Source organism: Centrocercus urophasianus, unplaced genomic scaffold (assembly GCF_019232065.1).
Source record: "Centrocercus urophasianus isolate 14NV4802_14NV808 unplaced genomic scaffold, USGS_Curo_1.0 seq_63, whole genome shotgun sequence".
Taxonomy (NCBI): domain Eukaryota; kingdom Metazoa; phylum Chordata; class Aves; order Galliformes; family Phasianidae; genus Centrocercus; species Centrocercus urophasianus.
The window spans coordinates 284,634-303,046 of record NW_024885233.1 but is presented as its reverse complement, the minus strand read 5'-3'; the positions used below and the strand labels follow the sequence as shown (position 1 = coordinate 303,046).

Here is an 18,413-nt window from a genome sequence, read left to right as displayed (position 1 = left end):
TGATCTCAAGAACTTTTCCAAAGAAAAATCCAATGACTTTTCGCTTTATTTTCAAGGTTGTTTACATGCAAAATCATCTCCTTGGTTGTTTCTGACAGAACATTGGTTTTCCTTTCACCTTCAGTCAAAAACAACTCCCTTCACATCTGTCACCAGCTGCAGAGCGGGCAAATGTACTGGCTGGTAACTGCAGCAGCTTCCTTGGCATCGCTGTCTGAGTGACTGTGGAGAGGGCGAAAATGAACAGCAGTTTGTTATTTCTGTGGGAAAGGACCACGGGAAAAGGGAAAAGGGCACCTGGCAAAATTCAGAGGTGATAATAAGGAGGAGATGTGTGATGGGGGGGCCTGGATTGCTGCTACCTGATGTCAAACACCTCACAGATGTACAGACAAGGTTACTGACCTCACCACAGAATCACAGAACCCCATTATGGTTTGAGGTAGAAGGAGCATTTATAGACAATCCAGTGCAACCCTTCCCATGGGCAGGGACACTTTCCACCAGACCGGTTTGTCCTAAGCCCCATTCACTTGGGGCATCTCTGGGCAGCCTGTGCCCTTACCACCACATAGCAAAGTGTTTCATTCTCACATCCTGTCTAAATCTACCCTCTTTTATTTAAAGCCCTGACCCTTTTCTTGTCAGTACATACTCTTATAAAATTTCTGTCTCCATCTTACAATTCCCCTTTATGTACTGAAAAGCCTCAGTAATTTCTTCCCTGAGCATTCACTTCTTCAGCCTGAACAACCCAAGCTTTCTCAGTTTTTCTCCATAGCAGAAGTGCTCCAGCCTTGTGACCATCCCTCATTATTCTAGGCAATGCGGGCAGCTGGCATATTCTTCCTAATTTTAGTGGTTTTATACTGAGATGTCTGGTTGAAAACAATTGGCCACTGGGAAGATGCAATGTCCAGACAAGGGGTGTGCTTGAATCATTTCCTGAATCCTGAATGGATTGGGTCTTCTGATGAGCTGTGCCATCAGCTTAGTCCAGAATAACAACTCTACAATTAGAAAAGGATCTTAGCTCATTTCCCTGGGTTTTATTATTTTTTCGTTACTGGCTTTTATATGGCACATCTTACCTGTAAATCTTAATGTCAGCATTACTTCAGATAAAGCACAACAGAGTGCCAGGCAAGCTCAGCAGGTAGAAATAGAAATTACCATGAATGAGGAGACAAAAATCAATTGAGATTGCACACATCTTCCTGCCACCTTGCAGTCTGACCAAAACATTTGCTTTTTTAGCTCTGCAAACCACCCCTGAGAGCACAGCTTTTGGCAGAGCACACGCACCTGCTGTTCAGAAAGCTCTGGTACAGCCACATATAGCAAAGGTCCTCATTGCTGCTTTCTCTCTCCTTCTCCTGCACTTCTGTTTTGACCAGGCCTGAATTGCTGCTTTAAATAAAGAATAATAAGAGCAGTAATAATAAAGGAGGGTAACCACCACAGCTGTGAAGCAGCACTGCCCTCTGGAAGGCAGGTTGACCCACTGGGAAGCCCGAAAAAGAAGAGCTCTCACCTGCGCTTGCGGCCCATTAGATTTTGGATAAATTTCTGAACCTGAGCGTTTCCTCTCATCTTGCTGTATTCACTGGTGAACAATCCATCTGAGTGCCTCTGAGTTCTGCAGCAGGAAAAAAACAACAGATTGACTGCAACTCCCATCCATGCCATTATCTCAGCGCTCGGAAATTTCTCCACCATTTGGGAGACCCGTATCCCTCCACTTCTGTCTCCTCCCATCTTCTGCATCCACTGGATGAGGCCACCACTGAGCCCCATGGACTTCTCATTCATTGCTGGAATATCATCTCCCACTCTCCCTGTGCCAGGAGGTTGGATTCAGCTCCTTCCTACCTCTCCTTGAGGCCCATCAGGTGTTTCACTAGCTGCTGCACAAAAGCGTTGCCATTCATCTTGCTGAGCTCACTGTGGAAAAGCCCATCAGCATGTCTCTCAGTCCTAGAGATGAGAAGACAACGAAAGACATGGTTTTAAAACTGGAGAATAATGGACACTTAAAATTGCTCTCTCAAGAAAAGAGGGTCCCAGGCAAAGATGGGTAAGAATTTGTGCTTATTTGGCAGTTTCACCAAAAGAAAAAATACATATCTTAAGAATTTTAAAGAAATCTCTCTCCTAACCATGCTCTTGTTTCTTGCTAGTATCGTCAGCTTATCAAAAGGATGTGGGGGTTTGAGGATGTCTGGTTAACACTTAACTGAGCACGAAAGTGTGGGACAAGAGAGTGGAGGAGGAAGAAAAAGAACATCCAGACACACAAACCCTGAGGACAAGGTAGGTTATGGTAGTCCTACCACATTCAGCACTCACTGGTGGCTGATTCACAAAGCTCTGACAAACGTGCTCAAAACCTCAACGATGTTCAACCAAAGCCAGCAGGCTCCAAAGCAGGCTGAGCAGTGGGTGGGATAAAAGGTCTGGGATGCTGACATTGGTCTGGACCAGCTTCAGGAGAGGGCCCCTCATGTGAGTGTGCGTCTACAGCAGTGATAGCATTATGGATAGTGATAGCTAGGCCAGGCAGTAGTAGCGGCCACGGAAGGGCTGCAAGGGTCTTAGCTCTGCCCTGCAGCCTAAGACCTTTAGTTACGCTGGCCTTAACTGTCTATTTAAACTATTTAAAAGAGAATTCCCCTTTTACCAAGTACTTAGCAGGACAACAGATTCAGAAGTGTCTTTTTTTATGTAGTTTGATCTGTTTGGGGTCATGATTTTAGTTCTCAGTGAAGTCCAATCAATGCTTCCACACTTAAGCAAGAAAAACAATGTTTACGATGTTTACATTCATTGAACTAAATTCATCTGGGGAAGAAAAACAGAACAACAACCAAGCAGCTGCAGCTTCTGGAAGGAAGATGAAAAGTTGGCATTATGGCTGGCAGGCTCTTCCGACAAAACGACACAGAGAAAAAGGAAGCAGAGGCACAAGGAATGCTTACCTCTCTTGGGATGGAAGAGATGCTGAGAAGTGCGACAGGACGATCATGGGAATAATTAGCCGACTCAGAGCAGTCATCAAGGAAACCATGTTGGCTCCTGAATTAAAGCACAAAGTTGTATGGTGGGTGGAACGAATGACCCGTATCTTTGGTAGAGATCATATGCCACAGAGAAGACACGGCTACATAAATAACATAACTCTGACTAAATTAGGCAGGAATTCCTGCCAGCAAAGATAGCGTTTCTTTAAAATATGAAAGATGAACAATTCAAGTCATTCATATTGCCAGGAAGTCGTAGCTGTCACTCTACCATCATGACCAGCATGCCATTTTGGAGCTTGGACCCAAGGGTGCCTTTCATAGATGATGTTTGTGCTGGGACTCAGTATAACACGCCTTGAATACGCAGGGAGAATGAGTTAACATGAGATAATTCATTGGCGATACCACCATATGGAATAAACTCCACTCTACTATAAGCGCCTTGAGAACTGAGTCTGCAGGGAGAGGATTTCAAACAGCTAAGAAAACTTCCCACACCACACTGACAGTTAGCAATATACCTCGAGGGTGCCCAGGAGAAATCTTTTTCTCCACTTCTAAATCATCAGGCAAAAAAAATTGGCCTGTAACGAAGAACTCACCTACACATAAGAGAAGGAAAAGCCCCACACTTGTGCTGATATCCGTCCCTCCTCTAATCTTTCAAGAGGGAAAAAGGAAAAAACACACGTTTTCAGTAACAACAACAGCTTGCATTTTGTTTTCTTACTGAAATAAGAAGAAAATTGCCTTTTGTTCATCACAAGCCATTGCATTTTCTTCCCTTTTACTTCCAACCTCTTCTCATGGCTCCGTGCCTGCAGAGATGCGTACGTGCCTTTGTAAGAAGATGCTCACATTTTCCCAAGGGATACCCAGAAGCTATGTCTTTAATTTGAAATACTCTTCTTTCTCCTGCAAAGGAGTGGGCTTTGGTTTCTTGGCCTGCACTCTGGGAAATTCTCGGGCACTCCTTGCTAACCTAATGTCAAAGCTCTTCCAATTTGGTTTTATTCCAGCCTGAAACTCGACAGTACAAAGAGCATTAAAGGACTTTTGGTTTCCTGAACCACTTTCGTTCTCCCCACACTCCTGGAGTAATTTTCTACTCTAGAGATGCTGCAGGATGAGATGGGGCAAGAGGCGGAAAGGCAAAAGAGGAGATTTATACAGACGTTTGTTTGCAGCAAGCCATGGCAACTACTGAATACGAGCGGCAGAGCAGAGAGGTCTTGCAGAAGAAGTTCATGGTTAGAGATCTGTGAGCTCCACCTCACACGCTTTTGATGCTTTGGGTTTTGTTTTTCCTGCCTGATTTGGCCTCAAAGGAGATGAAATTAAAAAATAAAAATAAAAAAAGTAGAAAGGGCATTTCAAATATGACAGCGACAGCTGTTGGGGAACTTTTCCTTTATGTCAGTAACAATCACTTTATATTGCATTGTTGAATTGTTCTGATCATCCAGACCTAGGGAGGAGGTAGATTTTCAGTTTCATAACTTCCATCATACACCTCCAAGCTTTTATTGCCCTCCTCAGCAATGCTGGCTTTCAGTGAATGCAAACTCCTTCAGTTGCAAGTGCTTTTGGCTGAAAGTGCCCATCAACCCAGTCAACCTAAAACTAAGGACCATGTCTCTCTGGTCCAGCTGCTGTTTGGTCTTTGTTCCTTCCTCTATCTGCTCCAGAGGAACAAAGCCTCATCTCTTATCAGCACAACTGCTCAGGAGATGGATGTCGTCATGGCAATGGCTCTGCAATCCAGTACCCAAACCTGCACAGCAGAGAGGATGCAGCCCACCCAGCCTGAGCACGCCAGCACAGCAATACTTACCACAAAGTGCTTGCTCTGGTCTCAGCCAACTCACAGTGTGCCACTGGCCCACTTCCCTCCACAGCCCCCTATAAATCTACAGCCCTTATCAAAAGCAATTATTTGGATAACGAGATGAACATGAGCAATTGTGGTTAACAGCAAATAATGTATCCGGGTTGAAATGTCCTTTTAATTACTCTCGAAACCCATCATGTCTTTCACAGCAGTTCAGTGGGCCGCATTTCTGCTGATGCTTCTGTTTGTGTGTCTAATCACGTTAATTTGTTGGGCAAACACCCCTGTACCAGTTGATTCATTATTATTGGCATCATTATCTCTCCTCCTGGCTTTAATTACTTCTTGATAGGAGCTTCATCTTCTGTTCTTCCTTCCTTTTTAAATTCTGGCATGGGTTTTGTTTGCAATTACCAAGACGATTCGGTGCATATGATCTGGCTGAACAACAAGTAGTGTTTCCTCGGGCAAACGCTCTCCAATCAGTGGCAATGGTGGGGCAGGAGAAGACAGTGTTTTTCAAGCTGTGGTTTCACAAGCACAACCGCTACAGGTCTGGAAAGAGCAAATTGTACTACAGATTCAAAGGAGGGAGAATATTGATGCATACATAGAAACACCCTGGAAATACTCCCTGCCTTTGCTGGGTTTTGAAGTTCGCAAACACTACTGCTACTGATGACATAGAAATGGTGGGAAGAAGATAGGACTACGACTGTTCTCTATTTATACTGTATGAAGATGCTTGGAAGTGGTATCAACGGTGATGGGATCAGATGGAACTCCTGGGGTTGCCAGGCAAGATAGGAAAAGAGCAAGGTGGAAGAAAAGAGAGGAGACCAGAAGAACAAGAACTGAAGGAGCCCAGTTTATCTGCTTAGCAACAAAGAACGGGGTTTGCCTTGTGGCAGTGGCAGAGAGTGAAAAGGTGGGATAGGAAGGAGTGTGGCCAGGCCTAGTGCTGCTCTGGCTTGGCACTGATTGACACAGCATGGAGAGACCCGTGATGAGCTGCATTAAGGAAATCCCATTGCAACAGTCGTAAGGGCTATTCACAGCCTGCTGTCAGCTGAAGTCATCCTGGTGAGAGACAGAGAGGATAGCAAGCCTGCAGTGTGACATGCATCAGCTTGTAACTCTGTTGTCCACCAAAATGCATCTCCAAAAAGCTGTAAGAGCAAGCCAGGTCTTCTAGTATATTGTTGTTGTGCTTTTTGTGTGTTGTGTGGATGTTGTAACTCCTGCTATGGGCTGGGAAAGCGTGTTCAGCCTTTGGGGTGTCTGCTTATCCAGGGCAGCCCTTACAAGGTAGCATCCGTTGTCAGTTTGTCCACTGTCCATACCTGGGATGTGTTACAGCAGCAACTCAGGATCTTCAGGGATTGCTCTTCGTGGATAGACCTTCCTTGGCCAAAAAGCCCCTACAGCCTTTGTGCTGCTCTTTGAGATTGGTGGCCCTGAGATGGCTAAGTGCACAGGAGCCCAAGTGGGCTAAGAAGGTTGCAAGAGACCATCTCATCCATTACACAGGTCCAGCAATGCCATCACAAGCCTTGATGAAGCTGTCAAAGGGAAGCCCGCCTTTGAGGAGCGCAGCCTGTGCCAGCATCCAGCAGAACGCCCATGGATGGCATGGGAATTTATTGAGGTCAGACAGTACACCGAACTGTGCGGCTAAATCCTTCCTACGTAAAAGTAAAGTACCCTTTAATCAGCTTACAGGGTGTTCAGGAACTTCTACCTCCCCCGTTCTTTCTTTTTTCTTAACATGTATGTGTGTGAGCCCATGTGTGTCATAAAGATTTTCTCTTTCACGCTTTCAGGTGAGCCCTCCCCAACACCCAGGGCCTGGCCACAACGCTGCTATCTACAGAATGAAGGTTGGAGGTGTTTTCTCAACCCTCAAATCTGAAAGAGAATGGACCCTAATTGGAATAAGGGGATTGACTGGTGGATTTAGCCTCCCAAATACTCCCTTCTTGCACAGGATGGTTTCAGGAGTGGTTTTAATCTTTGCCACCTGATCTGCAATTTTGGCTGCAACAGACAGGAGCGGGATATGGTGGGGGCAGCTGTAGGTGGTCTGGAGAAATGGAGAGAAGAGGACAATTAGAATACACGGCTAAGTGGGACCTCAGAAAAATGCCTACTCAGCTCCCACATCCCAGGGTGGACTCAGTTATTCCCAGATCCTGAGCAGGGTAGGCAGCATTCCTTGTCACCCCTGATACAGAAGCCTGACAAACTATTGCGGTCCCCTTTGGAGGCTTGTGCTTAAAGCAGAGCATAAAACAAAGGGGAAAGCTCTCTGTTTTGTTGGCATCCCTGTGCCTCTTGCCTGTGCAAATGGTCTACAGCAAACCCTAAAGGATCCCCCTGTGAGCAGGGAGTATGCACCTTCCCGTGCTCAGTATGATAAATATCTGGGGTTCATTCAAGTCCCAGCCTTGGAGAGGGAGAAGGAAGGAGAACCATTCCTTCAGGCTACGCATCCCTCCAGAGCAGCAAGTGATGTAGCAAGGAGCAAATAACCCCAAGCAAAGATGTTGGGATTTAGAGTTCTCAGAAGAGAGAAGTATCTCCCCCCATTCTATCATCCTCTAGGGATGTGAGGGATGTGCATGGCTCTGTCTGTCTATCTGTCTGTACTGCACTCAACTCCTAAGATGTTTCGGGATTCCCTTGGATTGCTTATGCCTTCCTGCTTTCTTCTGGGCAGCAGAGTCCAGAAAGGCATGGCAGAGATGTGCTGTGCTTTGGCGTATCATTCTTCAGGGTTGCACCTGCTTAAAAACAAAGTTAAATATGGGGGATGAGAGGAAATCACTGGCATAAGATGTCACATTCCTGAAAGTGTGCCCATTTGCTCTGAAGTCTGGAAGATGCTGGACATGCTAGTTATCTCTGAAATTGACAGCAGTACCTGTGGGGAAGGACAGCAAAACCTTTGTGTGAAGAGATTTGGGCAGTGCTAGAGCAGACCTCAGCTATTTGGATCAAAGCCATATCTGCTTTGAGCCAAACCCTTGGGTGAAACCTGCCACAAAATCCAGTTCTTTAGGAATAAAGTATTAGGGACTTGACACGCACAGGAAAAACAAAATCCTTTGAATGTTTTGCTAAGAGCTGGGAGGAGGGGGGTGATGGTACGTCTCATCTAGCATGCTGGCAAATGTACTGCTTTCCCAAGGGACTGGGATGAGAGATGCTTTGGGAGCAAGCCAAGCCATCCCTTATCCAACTGCTTGGGGGACGACAACGTGCAGGGACAGGGCTGCCCAGGCTGTCCTTGGGCTCTTGGTCTGGCATGGCTTTTCCCAACTGGACACTGCCTTGTTCCTTAATGCAGAGGAGCTCTGAGCACAGGCTCTCTGCAGCAGAGCTCTGCGCTAATGATCCCCATGCGCTTGGCTTTGCCACAGCTCTAATTGGCATCAGCATCTGTAATCTCAGCCTCCAGCTGTTTGCTGTGTCTGGGGAAGAGGAGAAAGTACTTTGGGGAATTAATTTTAAGTATAAAGATAACATGCTCCATGACCTAGCTGGCGGGTGGCCCGGCCCAGCTGTTCCAGGTGTGCGGTGCCAGCAGTGAGCATGGCAGCTCCCAACACCTGGATGTCATTTTGGTGTCAGGTGTCAGGGACCTGACAGGGTTTGTGAGATAAGTTCCTTCTGAGGCTCTTGCTGATCACAGGTGTGCCTTTCCATGCCTGTTTGATACCATACACGTCTCCTTCCCAGGAGCTTTTTCTTAGGGAATAGCCCCAGTAAGCTCACTGATGTTTCAAGGGCAGGAGGGGCTCTCAAGGTACATTAATTTGATCCATCCTGTGACACAAGCCCTTGTATTTCAGGAGGTTACCCTTGTATGAGATCAATTATATGGCTTAGTCTGAAGCCAGGCACCCACAAAAACATCTAGATGTGATTATAAGCTAAAAGAGACAGTAAATCTCCCTGCCTTCTCTGTAGCTTCTTTCCCACAGCTAATCACCATTAAAAATGCATAAGATTCTATGACTTACATGGATTTACATCCCTGTAGCTTCTTGGATGGGGGGCTTGGAGAGGCTGGAAGCCCAGAGAGCTCTGCTGTCTTCTTCCCTCCCTGAAAGACAGGACACTGTCTCGGTCTCTTTTCTTGGAAATGCATTACAGGCAGATTGCGAAGCAGGACAGTTTCGCTGTGGATGGTACTTTCACAGAGAATCACTCAGCTAAATATGTCAAATAAAAGGAATAGGATTGGCTGTAAAAGCTCTTTATTTTCCTCCCTTTGTTCTGAACCTGAAGACAGCCTCAGTGATGTGTTGCCCAGCTATCAGGGTACTATTCAACAGCTGACTTCAGGCAAATCTGTGCTGAAATTTTGACAGGTAATTTTGTTCTCCTTTTCTACGTAAAAATTCAGTACCTCAGGCTTGAACAACCACAGTGATCAAAGTTCTAAGTGCCTTGGGACATTCTGAGACATCATGTCTCACAGGCAACCTCCCTGGTCCATTGAACTGATTAACAAAGCAGACTCGCTGTAACCTGAGCCTGGGGAGCCTTTGGGGTTCTCCTTCTGCCTCCTTGGCTCCCTGCTGGGGTTGAGCTCAGAGCTGGCTGCTGGGCAGTGATGGTGGCATTGCACTCTCTAGCAAAGTCCTTGCATGCCACAAGCTGTGGTTGCAAAGAAGGAAAGGAAGAGGTCCTGGAAAATACTGAACACCAGAGTCTTGTTATTGAAGACTCAGTGTGAATCTGCAGAGGGTCTCTTGCCTTCCTGGTGCAAGGGAAAGAGCCAGTATGGGCAGATGGTTCTTTGATGGACTGGTCTTATGTGACGCTGGGGTGGTTCTGCTGGAAGAAATGTGCTGCTGTTCACCCCTTGTGTCCTTCACAGTGCCTGCTTAGTTCAGAATAAACTATTTTTTATATCAAGAAAAATAGCTGCAGGTGATTTCACAACCTCTCCAACCCTTGGACTGAGCCCAAAGGATGTGACGGTGTGCCTGGTTAACAAGGACACTCTGCAAGCTGTATACCCGGGCAAAAAAAAACATTGTTCAAAATTACCTATCTCATCAGGAACTCTTCAAAAGTGCTCTTAAATATTCACCATCCATCACTCAAACATCCCAGCCCTGGCAGGGATGCCTAATGATGCTTCTTGCTTACTGCAAGGGTGACACACAGCTCTGCTGTTCGCATTTTTGTGTTTTTTATTTTTGCAGTGACATGAGATGACTTCTTTGGGTGCGTTGACATGTTACCCTGTTTCTTCTGCTATGAGCACAGTTCCTCTTATCCAAGCAATGGACTGTGTCTAATGCTCCAATCTACTAGCAGAGAAGAGAAAGCTTTCTGGGGACACTCACAGCAAAGCCACCAAAACCTTCTAGCTCACGACTGCTTACATGGAGCTGGGGATGTGGTTTACAACCGCTGTTTTGCTAAGGGTGCGCTGCAGGCAGCACACACAGAGAAACCACTGGACTTAGAAGCAGTGGGCAAGCATTGCTGTAGCCTGGGAGTTTGCACTGGAAGAACTGCCCTAATAAGCGCCTTGCACGGCTGCTCTCTTTTGGAAGTCAAAAGATATATTTCACATTAGATTAATCTACTCCAGGATTAAACTGGTCTAGGATTAAAGCACCGCTAGCCTGGCAAAAGGACTTCCACGCAGTTTAGAGCCATCCTGTGCTAACCCACGGGGAAAATCAAGATAATTAATACAAATTGAGTGTTAAAGTAGGTTAGACAAATGGCATTAATTCCTGTGGGAAGGCAGAAGGTCTGCAGTTACAATTCAGTCCTGATCCCTGTGCTGCTCAGGGTGGTTAAATAGAAATAAATTAAGGGCACTCTGTCCACAGTTCCACTAATGCACCTCAAGGCCTCCCCTGACTAGTTTGAACTGTTTCCTTGGAGCCCAGAAGGGCTCTGCTACAAGTGATATTGCCAAACCAGCTCTTCTTGACCTGAGAGATGAGCAGGCCTGTTTGTGCCCACCTGTGCAGGAGGTGAATTGTTCCAGAGGAACGTGGAAGCTCCAGGCAGAGCGGAAGGCCTGAAGGAATCCCTCTGCGACTGGCAGGGAGCCAGCAGGACAGAGCTTTGTTCTGCCTTGCAGGTTTAATTCCACATCAAAGTTGGGTCATCTCCAAGGAGCAGAACAGACTCACACGCAGGGATTGGGATCAACGGGAAAATGGCAATGCTATGCCAGGGGTAGGAGGCAGCTCCCAAAGAGATGATGCTCCTGTTGATTTTGGAAAAAAGCTTGGAAATCACATCTCTGGGGACAATATTTAGCGAGGCAGAGTGCCCGCTGAGTACGTAAGCCAAGGTAATTTTCTCCTTCTCGCATATGCAGCTCCGGAGCCTGAAGCAGCTGGGTAAAACAGTGGGATTAAGTGCTGTTAGCTGCAGGGCAAGGATGGAACTGAGATCCAAGTCCTCGCTGCTGGAAATGGGGCTCTGGCTTTCCCATGCTGCAGATGCTGAGGATTTGATTGTGTCTTTCAAACAAAAGTAAAGGAATTTGGGGATGAGGGGCAGAGAAGGCTGGAGCGAGGAATTTTCTGCCAGTCTCCTCCTGGGTTAGATGGAAGTGATATCTGGACGTTTTAGCAGCTCTGAGAAGCTTCTTGTCTCATAAAAAGCAGGCAGTAATGCAGTTTCCCCCTTCTTTCTGGTGTAAATGATCCTTTCTTGCAACGCCTTCCCTTCCTGCTGCCTTCCGCAACAGAAGGCTGATCAGGATGGGATGGTCAGTGGCTGAGCAGAGGTTTGGCAGCACAGCTGGAAAGATGCCCATTGATGGAGGATGAGGTCTCACATCTCCCAGCCCACCTGAGCTAGAAATGGGGGTCACAGCCCTCCTGTCCTTCCCCAGCCTCTGGCTCTGCTAGAAATGCAGTGTGTTTCTCCACCAGCACAGGGGTCAGTGCAGTGATATGCCCTCTGAGGGGGCAAAGGGATCAGGTCGGGACATCTCAGTGCCCCACAACCAATACCCTCCCCCATCAACTCCTCATAGGGAAATCATTGAACAAGATCTGCTACTAAAAACAACACAGATTGCTCTTTAGTTCCCTGATCTCCTGACTCTCTCCATTTCAAAAGAGGTAGCGTTTGCCATTTTCTGCACTTCCAGAGTCTTCACAGTCCTTCAAATGCTCTTGGAGATCAGAGCAATGATTTCTCTCATCACCGTTGGTATCAGTGCTTTGAATCTCCTGGGGAAAATCTTCAGGTCAGGCTAACTTGAAACAATTTTCTACTTGAAGACCTGTCGGTTTGTGTGTGTGTGTTTTTTTCTCCTCTAGCTTTGTCAAGGCTTTGCTAAGATCCGACAGCGCTTTGATCCACCGCCGTATTCGCAGCGCAGCGCTTGTGGGACCGATGCCTCCGCTATTTCCTAACTCCCATCAGCGCAGCCAGGCTCATGACAGGGGAGACGGCTGTGTTCGAAGCACACAAGCACGGCACGGCTGGGCTGGAACGGATCTCACAGCCCCCCTTCGTCACTCCCTTTCCCCCCCGCCTTATCCCGGTGAGCCGCTTACTGTCCCGGGGCGGCCCGGGGGAGGCTCCTCCCATCACCTCGCAAAGTTCGGAGCCGGCGGAGCGCCTTCGCTTCTCCCTGCCGCGGGGGGCTGAGCCGGGGAGGCGGCGGCTCGGCGGCTCCATGCCCCGGCGCCATGGGGAACGGCAGCGCCGGGGCCGCCCCGTGCAACGGCACCTCTCCGCCGCCTCCTCCTCCTCCTCCTCCGGCCGGCCACAACATCGCCGCCCTGGTGCTGGGCATCGTTCTCATCCTGCTGATCGTCGGGGGCAACGGGCTGGTGTGCCTCAGTGTGTGCACGGAGCGGGCGCTCAAGACCACCACCAACTATTTCATTGTCAGCCTCGCCGTCGCCGACCTGCTGCTCGCCCTCCTCGTCCTGCCCCTCTACGTCTACTCCGAGGTGAGAGATGCTCGGGGGGGGGGGCAGAGGGAACGGGGGAGGGGTGGCGGTTCTGCCGTCCCTGCTGGCGTCCTGGACCGCTGGAGGTGACAGCAGTTGGCTCTGCACAAGTACGGCTACTCCCCCTTGTCCTGGCTGCCCTGGATGCCCCCCTGATGCCCACAAGGTCCCAAGACCCAGTGCCCCAAATGTCCCAAGCTCCCAAACCCCAAGCCCCAAATGTCCTGATCCCCAAATTCCCCAAGCCCCAGTGCCCTGGGATATCTGCTCTGGGAGCCGCTGCACTGCGAGCATCCCAATTTGCCATCAGCCAATGTTTAGGAAGAGATGGTGAGCTCCCATGCTGTATTCTGGCTGCTGTGAGTCGGGTTGTGAGGAGGTCTTTAGCCAAGTAGCAGATTGCCGTGACAAGTTGAGGAGGGGATGCTGCCTCTTTAGAGATGTGGTCACCCTTGAAGTGGCTTTGGTGGCTTCCTGTTTGATTCCTCCTGGCTGGTGTGCTCTGTTTGGCAGGCTTGGAGTCACCTCTGAAACCTGCTCCCCTCCGAGACCATGACAGCTGAGGGAAAGGGAAGCAGGAGCGAGAGGTAGGAGTGTGCAATTCAGGTGCTCCTGAGTGGTTTTGCGTCTTGTTGTGAAATAGAAATAAATTGATTCTGCCTGAGGACTGATGATGCTTTGAGATTGCAGGGAGATTTGTTGCTCCTCTTCCTGGCCCAACCTGCTATTTCAGAAGGGTTTGTTGGACCTGCACGTGGCTTTCCCTGCTCCCATCGCAACTCTATCAGTCCTCAGACAAATGGAGGAAAGCACCCATAGGCCAAAAGAGCTGACTTTTTGCACCTATTCTTGCAGTAGCTGGGAGTGTAGAAGACAGAGGACCTCTTTTCAGATGTGGGAAGAGCAGAGGTGTAATGCCATGTAGAGGGAGCAGCCCCAGAAAGCTGTACCTGCAGGCTCAGGATGGCTGTCAGTGAACTTTCCTGAAAGTGTGATTTTTCATTGCCATAGGATTTGTAAGAGCTTCCTAAGGGATGGAAGGGGCTGTCGTGTGGCAGAGTGGTATTCCTGTCCCTGAAAGCCAGCACAGGATCACACTGGCTGTGTCCCAGCATGAGTGTCTCCTCTCCTCTCCTACACCAGGGCTGGACCTATATTTTCTTAAGCAAGGAAGGCAGCAGATTAGAGCTTAGGATGCTTTTAGTCCCTCTACCTAGTCCTAGGATTTGTTGGGACATTGTGACCTGTCTCCCCAGAGCTCTTCTAGAGGCACACGTTCTGCTAGGGACACGTAAGGACCAGTGACAAACAGGAGTGTAAGAGATTCCCCCCTCTTTCCACTGCACCAAGAAGAGCCCTGCCATACTGCTTGGGCTGGGTGCATTTGCTTTTCCCTGCATGTCTCAATTTTGGTCCTTAGGAAGCCTCTGTGTTTTATCATTCTTCTTAGCTATTTCTTGCTGATTGGGTTTCTGCCGTTCTTCTGCCCTTCTCTTCCTCTTCCCTTCCCCTTTCCCCTTTCCTGTCCCCAGCTGACATACCCTGCTGTGCCCCTGAGAAGCATTTCCAACTGGCCAGAGCATTGTGGATGTCTCCCTGGGGATGACAGACACTAGCTGAATGCTCAGGATGGATGGTCAGCCCTGGGTGAGCTTTAGAAGCCTGAGCTGCCCTGCCTGTGCCTTAGCAACGATGCTCCTTTAAGTGCACTCACTTCAGTGCCTGTTCAAAACTATCAGTTCTGCACTGTAATCCTTCGGTGTCTTTACCTGCCTTAGGTAAATAACCAGCCCAGGTTAATACTTGGGGGTGTTGAAATGGATGTGATGAAGCTCGTCTTCCCTCAATCCAAACATCGCTGTCCTTGGTCAGCTCTGATCTTCCAACCAGCATGGAAAACTGAGCTTTCAGTCTACAGTCATGCTGCTCAGCTGTAGCTGTGCCTCCTACCTGCTTCGCCCTGCTCAGCTCCTTCCCTAATCCTTGCCTGAGCCATGAAATGGGGCCGAGCCAGGAAGCTGCTGGCAGGAGCTGTGCGAGGTACAGTTATGTAAACATCTTTGCCACTAAGATCCGTATAAGCATTTACGAAAAAGAGAAGACAGTTTTAGCAGCTCTGCACTCTTACCCTGCACCTCTACAGGTCGGAGAAGATGATTCTCTCCAGCAGGCACTCTGCCCGCAGAGCAGAAGCAGAGGCAGTCAGCTTCCTCTGGACATTCAGGAAACTTATGGAATCAGATGTAGTGGACTTTGCACTCACACACCAGGATTATTGCTGGTGCCACATCCTTCTCAGCAGGCTCGAGCTCTTCAATCAGCACTTTCTCCGTGTTACACCCTTGAACTGATGGTTCTGTCAGCCTTGCTGATGGTAGGCAGGTACCTGGAAATCCAGCTGGGCATCTCAGGTCAGATATTAGGGAAAAATTCTCCCCTGAAAGAGTGGTGATGCATTGGTACAGGCTGCCAAAAGCGTGGTAGAGTCACTGTCCCAGAGGAGTTCCAAGAAAGTGGAGATGTGGCACTGAGGGACAGGGTGGGGGTGGGTGAGGGATCTTAGAGGTCTTTTCCAACCTTAGCAATGTTAAGATTCGACAACCTCCTAATATTTGCAGCCTGCTACTTTCTGAGCATTGTATTTTGGATGCCATCCCCGCCAAAGTCCTCTTCACGTGCTCCCATTGAGCCTCCTCACAGGGCTGGCAAGAGGACAGCTATGAAGCTCCTGTGTGGCAACAGAGAGAAGCATGTATTTTTATCACATGAAATAAAAGTACATGAAACCTTGCCAGATCTGTGCAGAGAATGCCATACAAAAGACATAGGCTGGCTTGTGGTGTTATATTTGCAGCTTTGTTTTATTTTGGTAAGGAAGACAGCTTGCATGCTTTACTGTGCAACTGCCTGGCTGTCTCTTCTCAGCACCAGCACTACTGGGAAAAAAAATGGAGGGTCTCATGCAAAAAAAAGCAAAGAATGTGGGGGGAAAAAAAAATTAGAGTTGTTCTGGAGCACTTGTTAAAGGCAGCTTGAGCTGTTTGTGATCCGTAAAGCTTTACACTGTGTACCTTGATGGGCTAATCTTCTGCAACCTGCTGTAATGAGGTACCATTCGGCCACATGACCAAGCAAAGCCAGCTCTGCCTCTAATCCAAAGTCACTCCTCCACCACAGGGATTCCGGGCACATTTTGTGGGAGTGCTCAACTTCCAGGGCGCCCAACTCCAGCTCCACAGCGAAAGCTCTTGGAAGTCCTTGGAAGGTGCTGCAGGTCAGCAGCTCAGGGCCTGTTCAGAACCCATTCATTCCATGAAACCACAAATGGGTTTTGAACACCACAGCCCAGAGTCAAATTTTCTCCAATGAAACTGGACAGGATCCTGGTGAAGCTTTGGTAAAAAATGTGAGGGTTGTGTTTCAGGATTCAGCTCCCAAATTCTGCTTGAAGCAGCTGATCTGCCCTAGAGAAAAGCCCAAATGAAACTCCCAGGTCTGACTCCAGTGTTCTTCTGGAAGCTGATGGGGCCTCTCAAGGAGATGGGTGTATAAAAATAGCCCAACAGTTTCTCCAGTCTCCTTTGGCTTTGCAGCTCCACTAATCATAATCCTGTGTGTGACATCAGTGCTGACTGATACTAATCCGGGAGAGTGCCTGCTCCTGGAAATGCGAATGGGGAGGACCATGAATGTCAAAAACCTCAAGTTTGCACAGGTCGCTGGACACCCAAAGAGCACAGGGAGACACAAAGTGCTTGGACCGGACTTAGAAAGACTGTGCTTCAAGCAGGAAGAGCCCTGAGGGAATTTCAACCCTAATATCTCTGCTGGAGCGCCAGACAGAGCTGTCTCAAAGGCTGGTTCAGAAACACAGCACAACTGGAAACCTTCAGTCCAGTGGTGCTGCTTGGGGCCACAGCTGGGAGAAGAAGCCTTTGGTTTGGTCCCTGGCCAGTAGTGCTGGCCTCCTGGTACCCGGCACAGGGTACAGATGTACCTCAGGAACACAGGAGCAGAAGTCAGGGGACAAGCCCTGCCCAAAGGATGCTCCCGGGGGCATTTTATACACTTATATGCAGAGCTGTTTCCCTGCACATTAGAGGCACCTACTGACCAGGGATCTTGTCGTTAAGTTTCAGGGTGGCGTGTGGTCCCTCAGCACTGTGCTCTGCGATGCCCTGATGACCATGGATGTGATGCTGTGCACAGCTTCCATCTTCAACCTCTGTGCTATCAGTGTGGATCGGTAAGTGCCTTCCTCCTCCTTACGCCAGAGGAGAGGGCTCATGTCTCAGCATCAAGCTGCTGCCATTCTCTTACCTTACCCTACTAGTGGTGCCACCTTCACACAAGCACCGACCCACCTGTGTTGGCAGGTTTATTGCTGTTTCAGTCCCGCTGAACTACAACCGGCGACAGGTCGACCTGCGGCAGCTGATCCTCATCTCCACCACGTGGATATTCGCCTTTGCTGTGGCATCCCCAGTCATATTTGGCCTCAACAATGTCCCGAACCGGGACCCCAGCTTGTGCCAGCTGGAGGATGACAACTACATTGTGTACTCCTCCATCTGCTCCTTCTTCATCCCTTGCCCTGTCATGCTGGTGCTCTACTGCGCCATGTTCCAAGGACTCAGGCGCTGGGAAGAAGCCAGGAAGGCCAAGCTAAGGGGTGGCATCTACGGGGGCAACAGAATGCTCTATCACCCCTCACCCTTCATTGAGAGAGAGCGGGTTGGCACGGAGCCGGACGAGTACCACCGTTATATGCACCCTGAGCACCCCCTTTCTGGGGACTATGTGATGAGCAATGGGCTCCAGACTGTCTCCTACCCACACCTCAAGTACCCACACCCGGCGCACAGTCAGAAGCGGGCCAAGATCAACGGCCGGGAACGGAAGGCCATGAGGGTACTGCCTGTGGTTGTTGGTGAGTGGCCGGTGGCAGAGGCTGGTCGAGGACGGTGAGAAACGTGCTGTGTGGCCCGACAGGGTTTAGGATTTTGTTGAACCCGGTCCAGGGAGTGCCTCAGTCTCCCTTTGATCCAGAGTAGCATCACTCCTGGGAAAAAACACACATAGGGTGTTTTTAATTCAACCTTCACTTCAGCTGTCAGCTTTGTGACTCTTGCTAACCCAAAAACGACACACAACTTACACCTGTTCTTCACTAACATTTAGGAAGTTGACCAAAATTTTTGTCATGGAGAGATCGTAGCTCTGCGTTTGTTAACTCCAACCCTTTTTAACACAATGCTTTCTCTCTTTAATTTTCTTCTTCCAGGTGCTTTCCTCTTCTGCTGGACACCTTTTTTTGTGGTCCACATTACGAGGGCTCTCTGCAAGTCCTGCACCATTCCCACTCAAGTCACCAGCATCGTCACCTGGCTGGGTTACGTCAACAGCGCTGTCAACCCCATCATTTACACCGTTTTCAACGCCGAGTTCAGGAACTTCTTCCGCAAAGTCTTGCACCTTTTCTGCTGAGCTCACGGAACTGGAGGGAACAACCAGGATAACTTTGTATAGTTCATTAAAGATCTATTTCTGCCTAAGGTCTGCTGTCTTTGTTGGGGAGGAGGGAGAGAAGAAAGATGGTTC

At 48.7% G+C, this 18,413-nt stretch overlaps 2 protein-coding genes across 4 annotated transcripts; one reads left to right on the top strand and one right to left on the bottom strand.

The window, feature by feature from the left end:
- Positions 1-28: 28 nt before the first annotated feature.
- Positions 29-4,891, bottom strand: LOC122170135 (secretin-like). 3 transcript variants are annotated; one of them, XM_042836783.1, is made up of 6 exons: positions 4,858-4,891; positions 2,979-3,075; positions 1,873-1,977; positions 1,535-1,639; positions 1,306-1,410; positions 29-222 (listed from the first exon to the last, which is right to left on the bottom strand). In XM_042836783.1, exons 2-6 carry the CDS (start codon positions 3,065-3,067, stop codon positions 150-152), a joined length of 477 nt encoding a protein of 158 aa, XP_042692717.1. In that variant the 5' UTR covers positions 3,068-3,075; positions 4,858-4,891; the 3' UTR covers positions 29-149. The 3 variants fall into 3 exon arrangements, with proteins under 3 accessions (XP_042692717.1, XP_042692719.1, XP_042692718.1); XM_042836785.1 differs by having other exon boundaries at positions 1,306-1,407; XM_042836784.1 differs by lacking the exon at positions 4,858-4,891 and adding an exon at positions 3,626-3,662.
- A 7,654-nt stretch (positions 4,892-12,545) lies between these two features.
- Positions 12,546-18,364, top strand: DRD4 (dopamine receptor D4). Its single transcript, XM_042836782.1, has 4 exons — positions 12,546-12,812; positions 16,946-17,058; positions 17,189-17,742; positions 18,097-18,364. Exons 1-4 carry the CDS (start codon positions 12,546-12,548, stop codon positions 18,297-18,299), a joined length of 1,137 nt encoding a protein of 378 aa, XP_042692716.1. The 3' UTR covers positions 18,300-18,364.
- Positions 18,365-18,413: the final 49 nt, after the last annotated feature.

Coding starts and splice junctions, on each gene's coding strand:
- DRD4 (XM_042836782.1), top strand. CDS start 12,546: ATGGGGAACGGCAGCGCCGGGGCCGCCCCGTGCAACGGCACCTCTCCG. Junction 17,059..17,188: donor TGTGCTATCAGTGTGGATCG/GTAAGTGCCTTC, acceptor CTGTGTTGGCAG/GTTTATTGCTGTTTCAGTCC. Junction 17,743..18,096: donor GGTACTGCCTGTGGTTGTTG/GTGAGTGGCCGG, acceptor TTCTTCTTCCAG/GTGCTTTCCTCTTCTGCTGG.
- LOC122170135 (XM_042836783.1), bottom strand. CDS start 3,067: ATGGTTTCCTTGATGACTGCTCTGAGTCGGCTAATTATTCCCATGATC. Junction 1,411..1,534: donor CTAATGGGCCGCAAGCGCAG/GTGAGAGCTCTT, acceptor CTTTATTTAAAG/CAGCAATTCAGGCCTGGTCA. Junction 223..1,305: donor CAGAGCTTTCTGAACAGCAG/GTGCGTGTGCTC, acceptor CCCTCTCCACAG/TCACTCAGACAGCGATGCCA.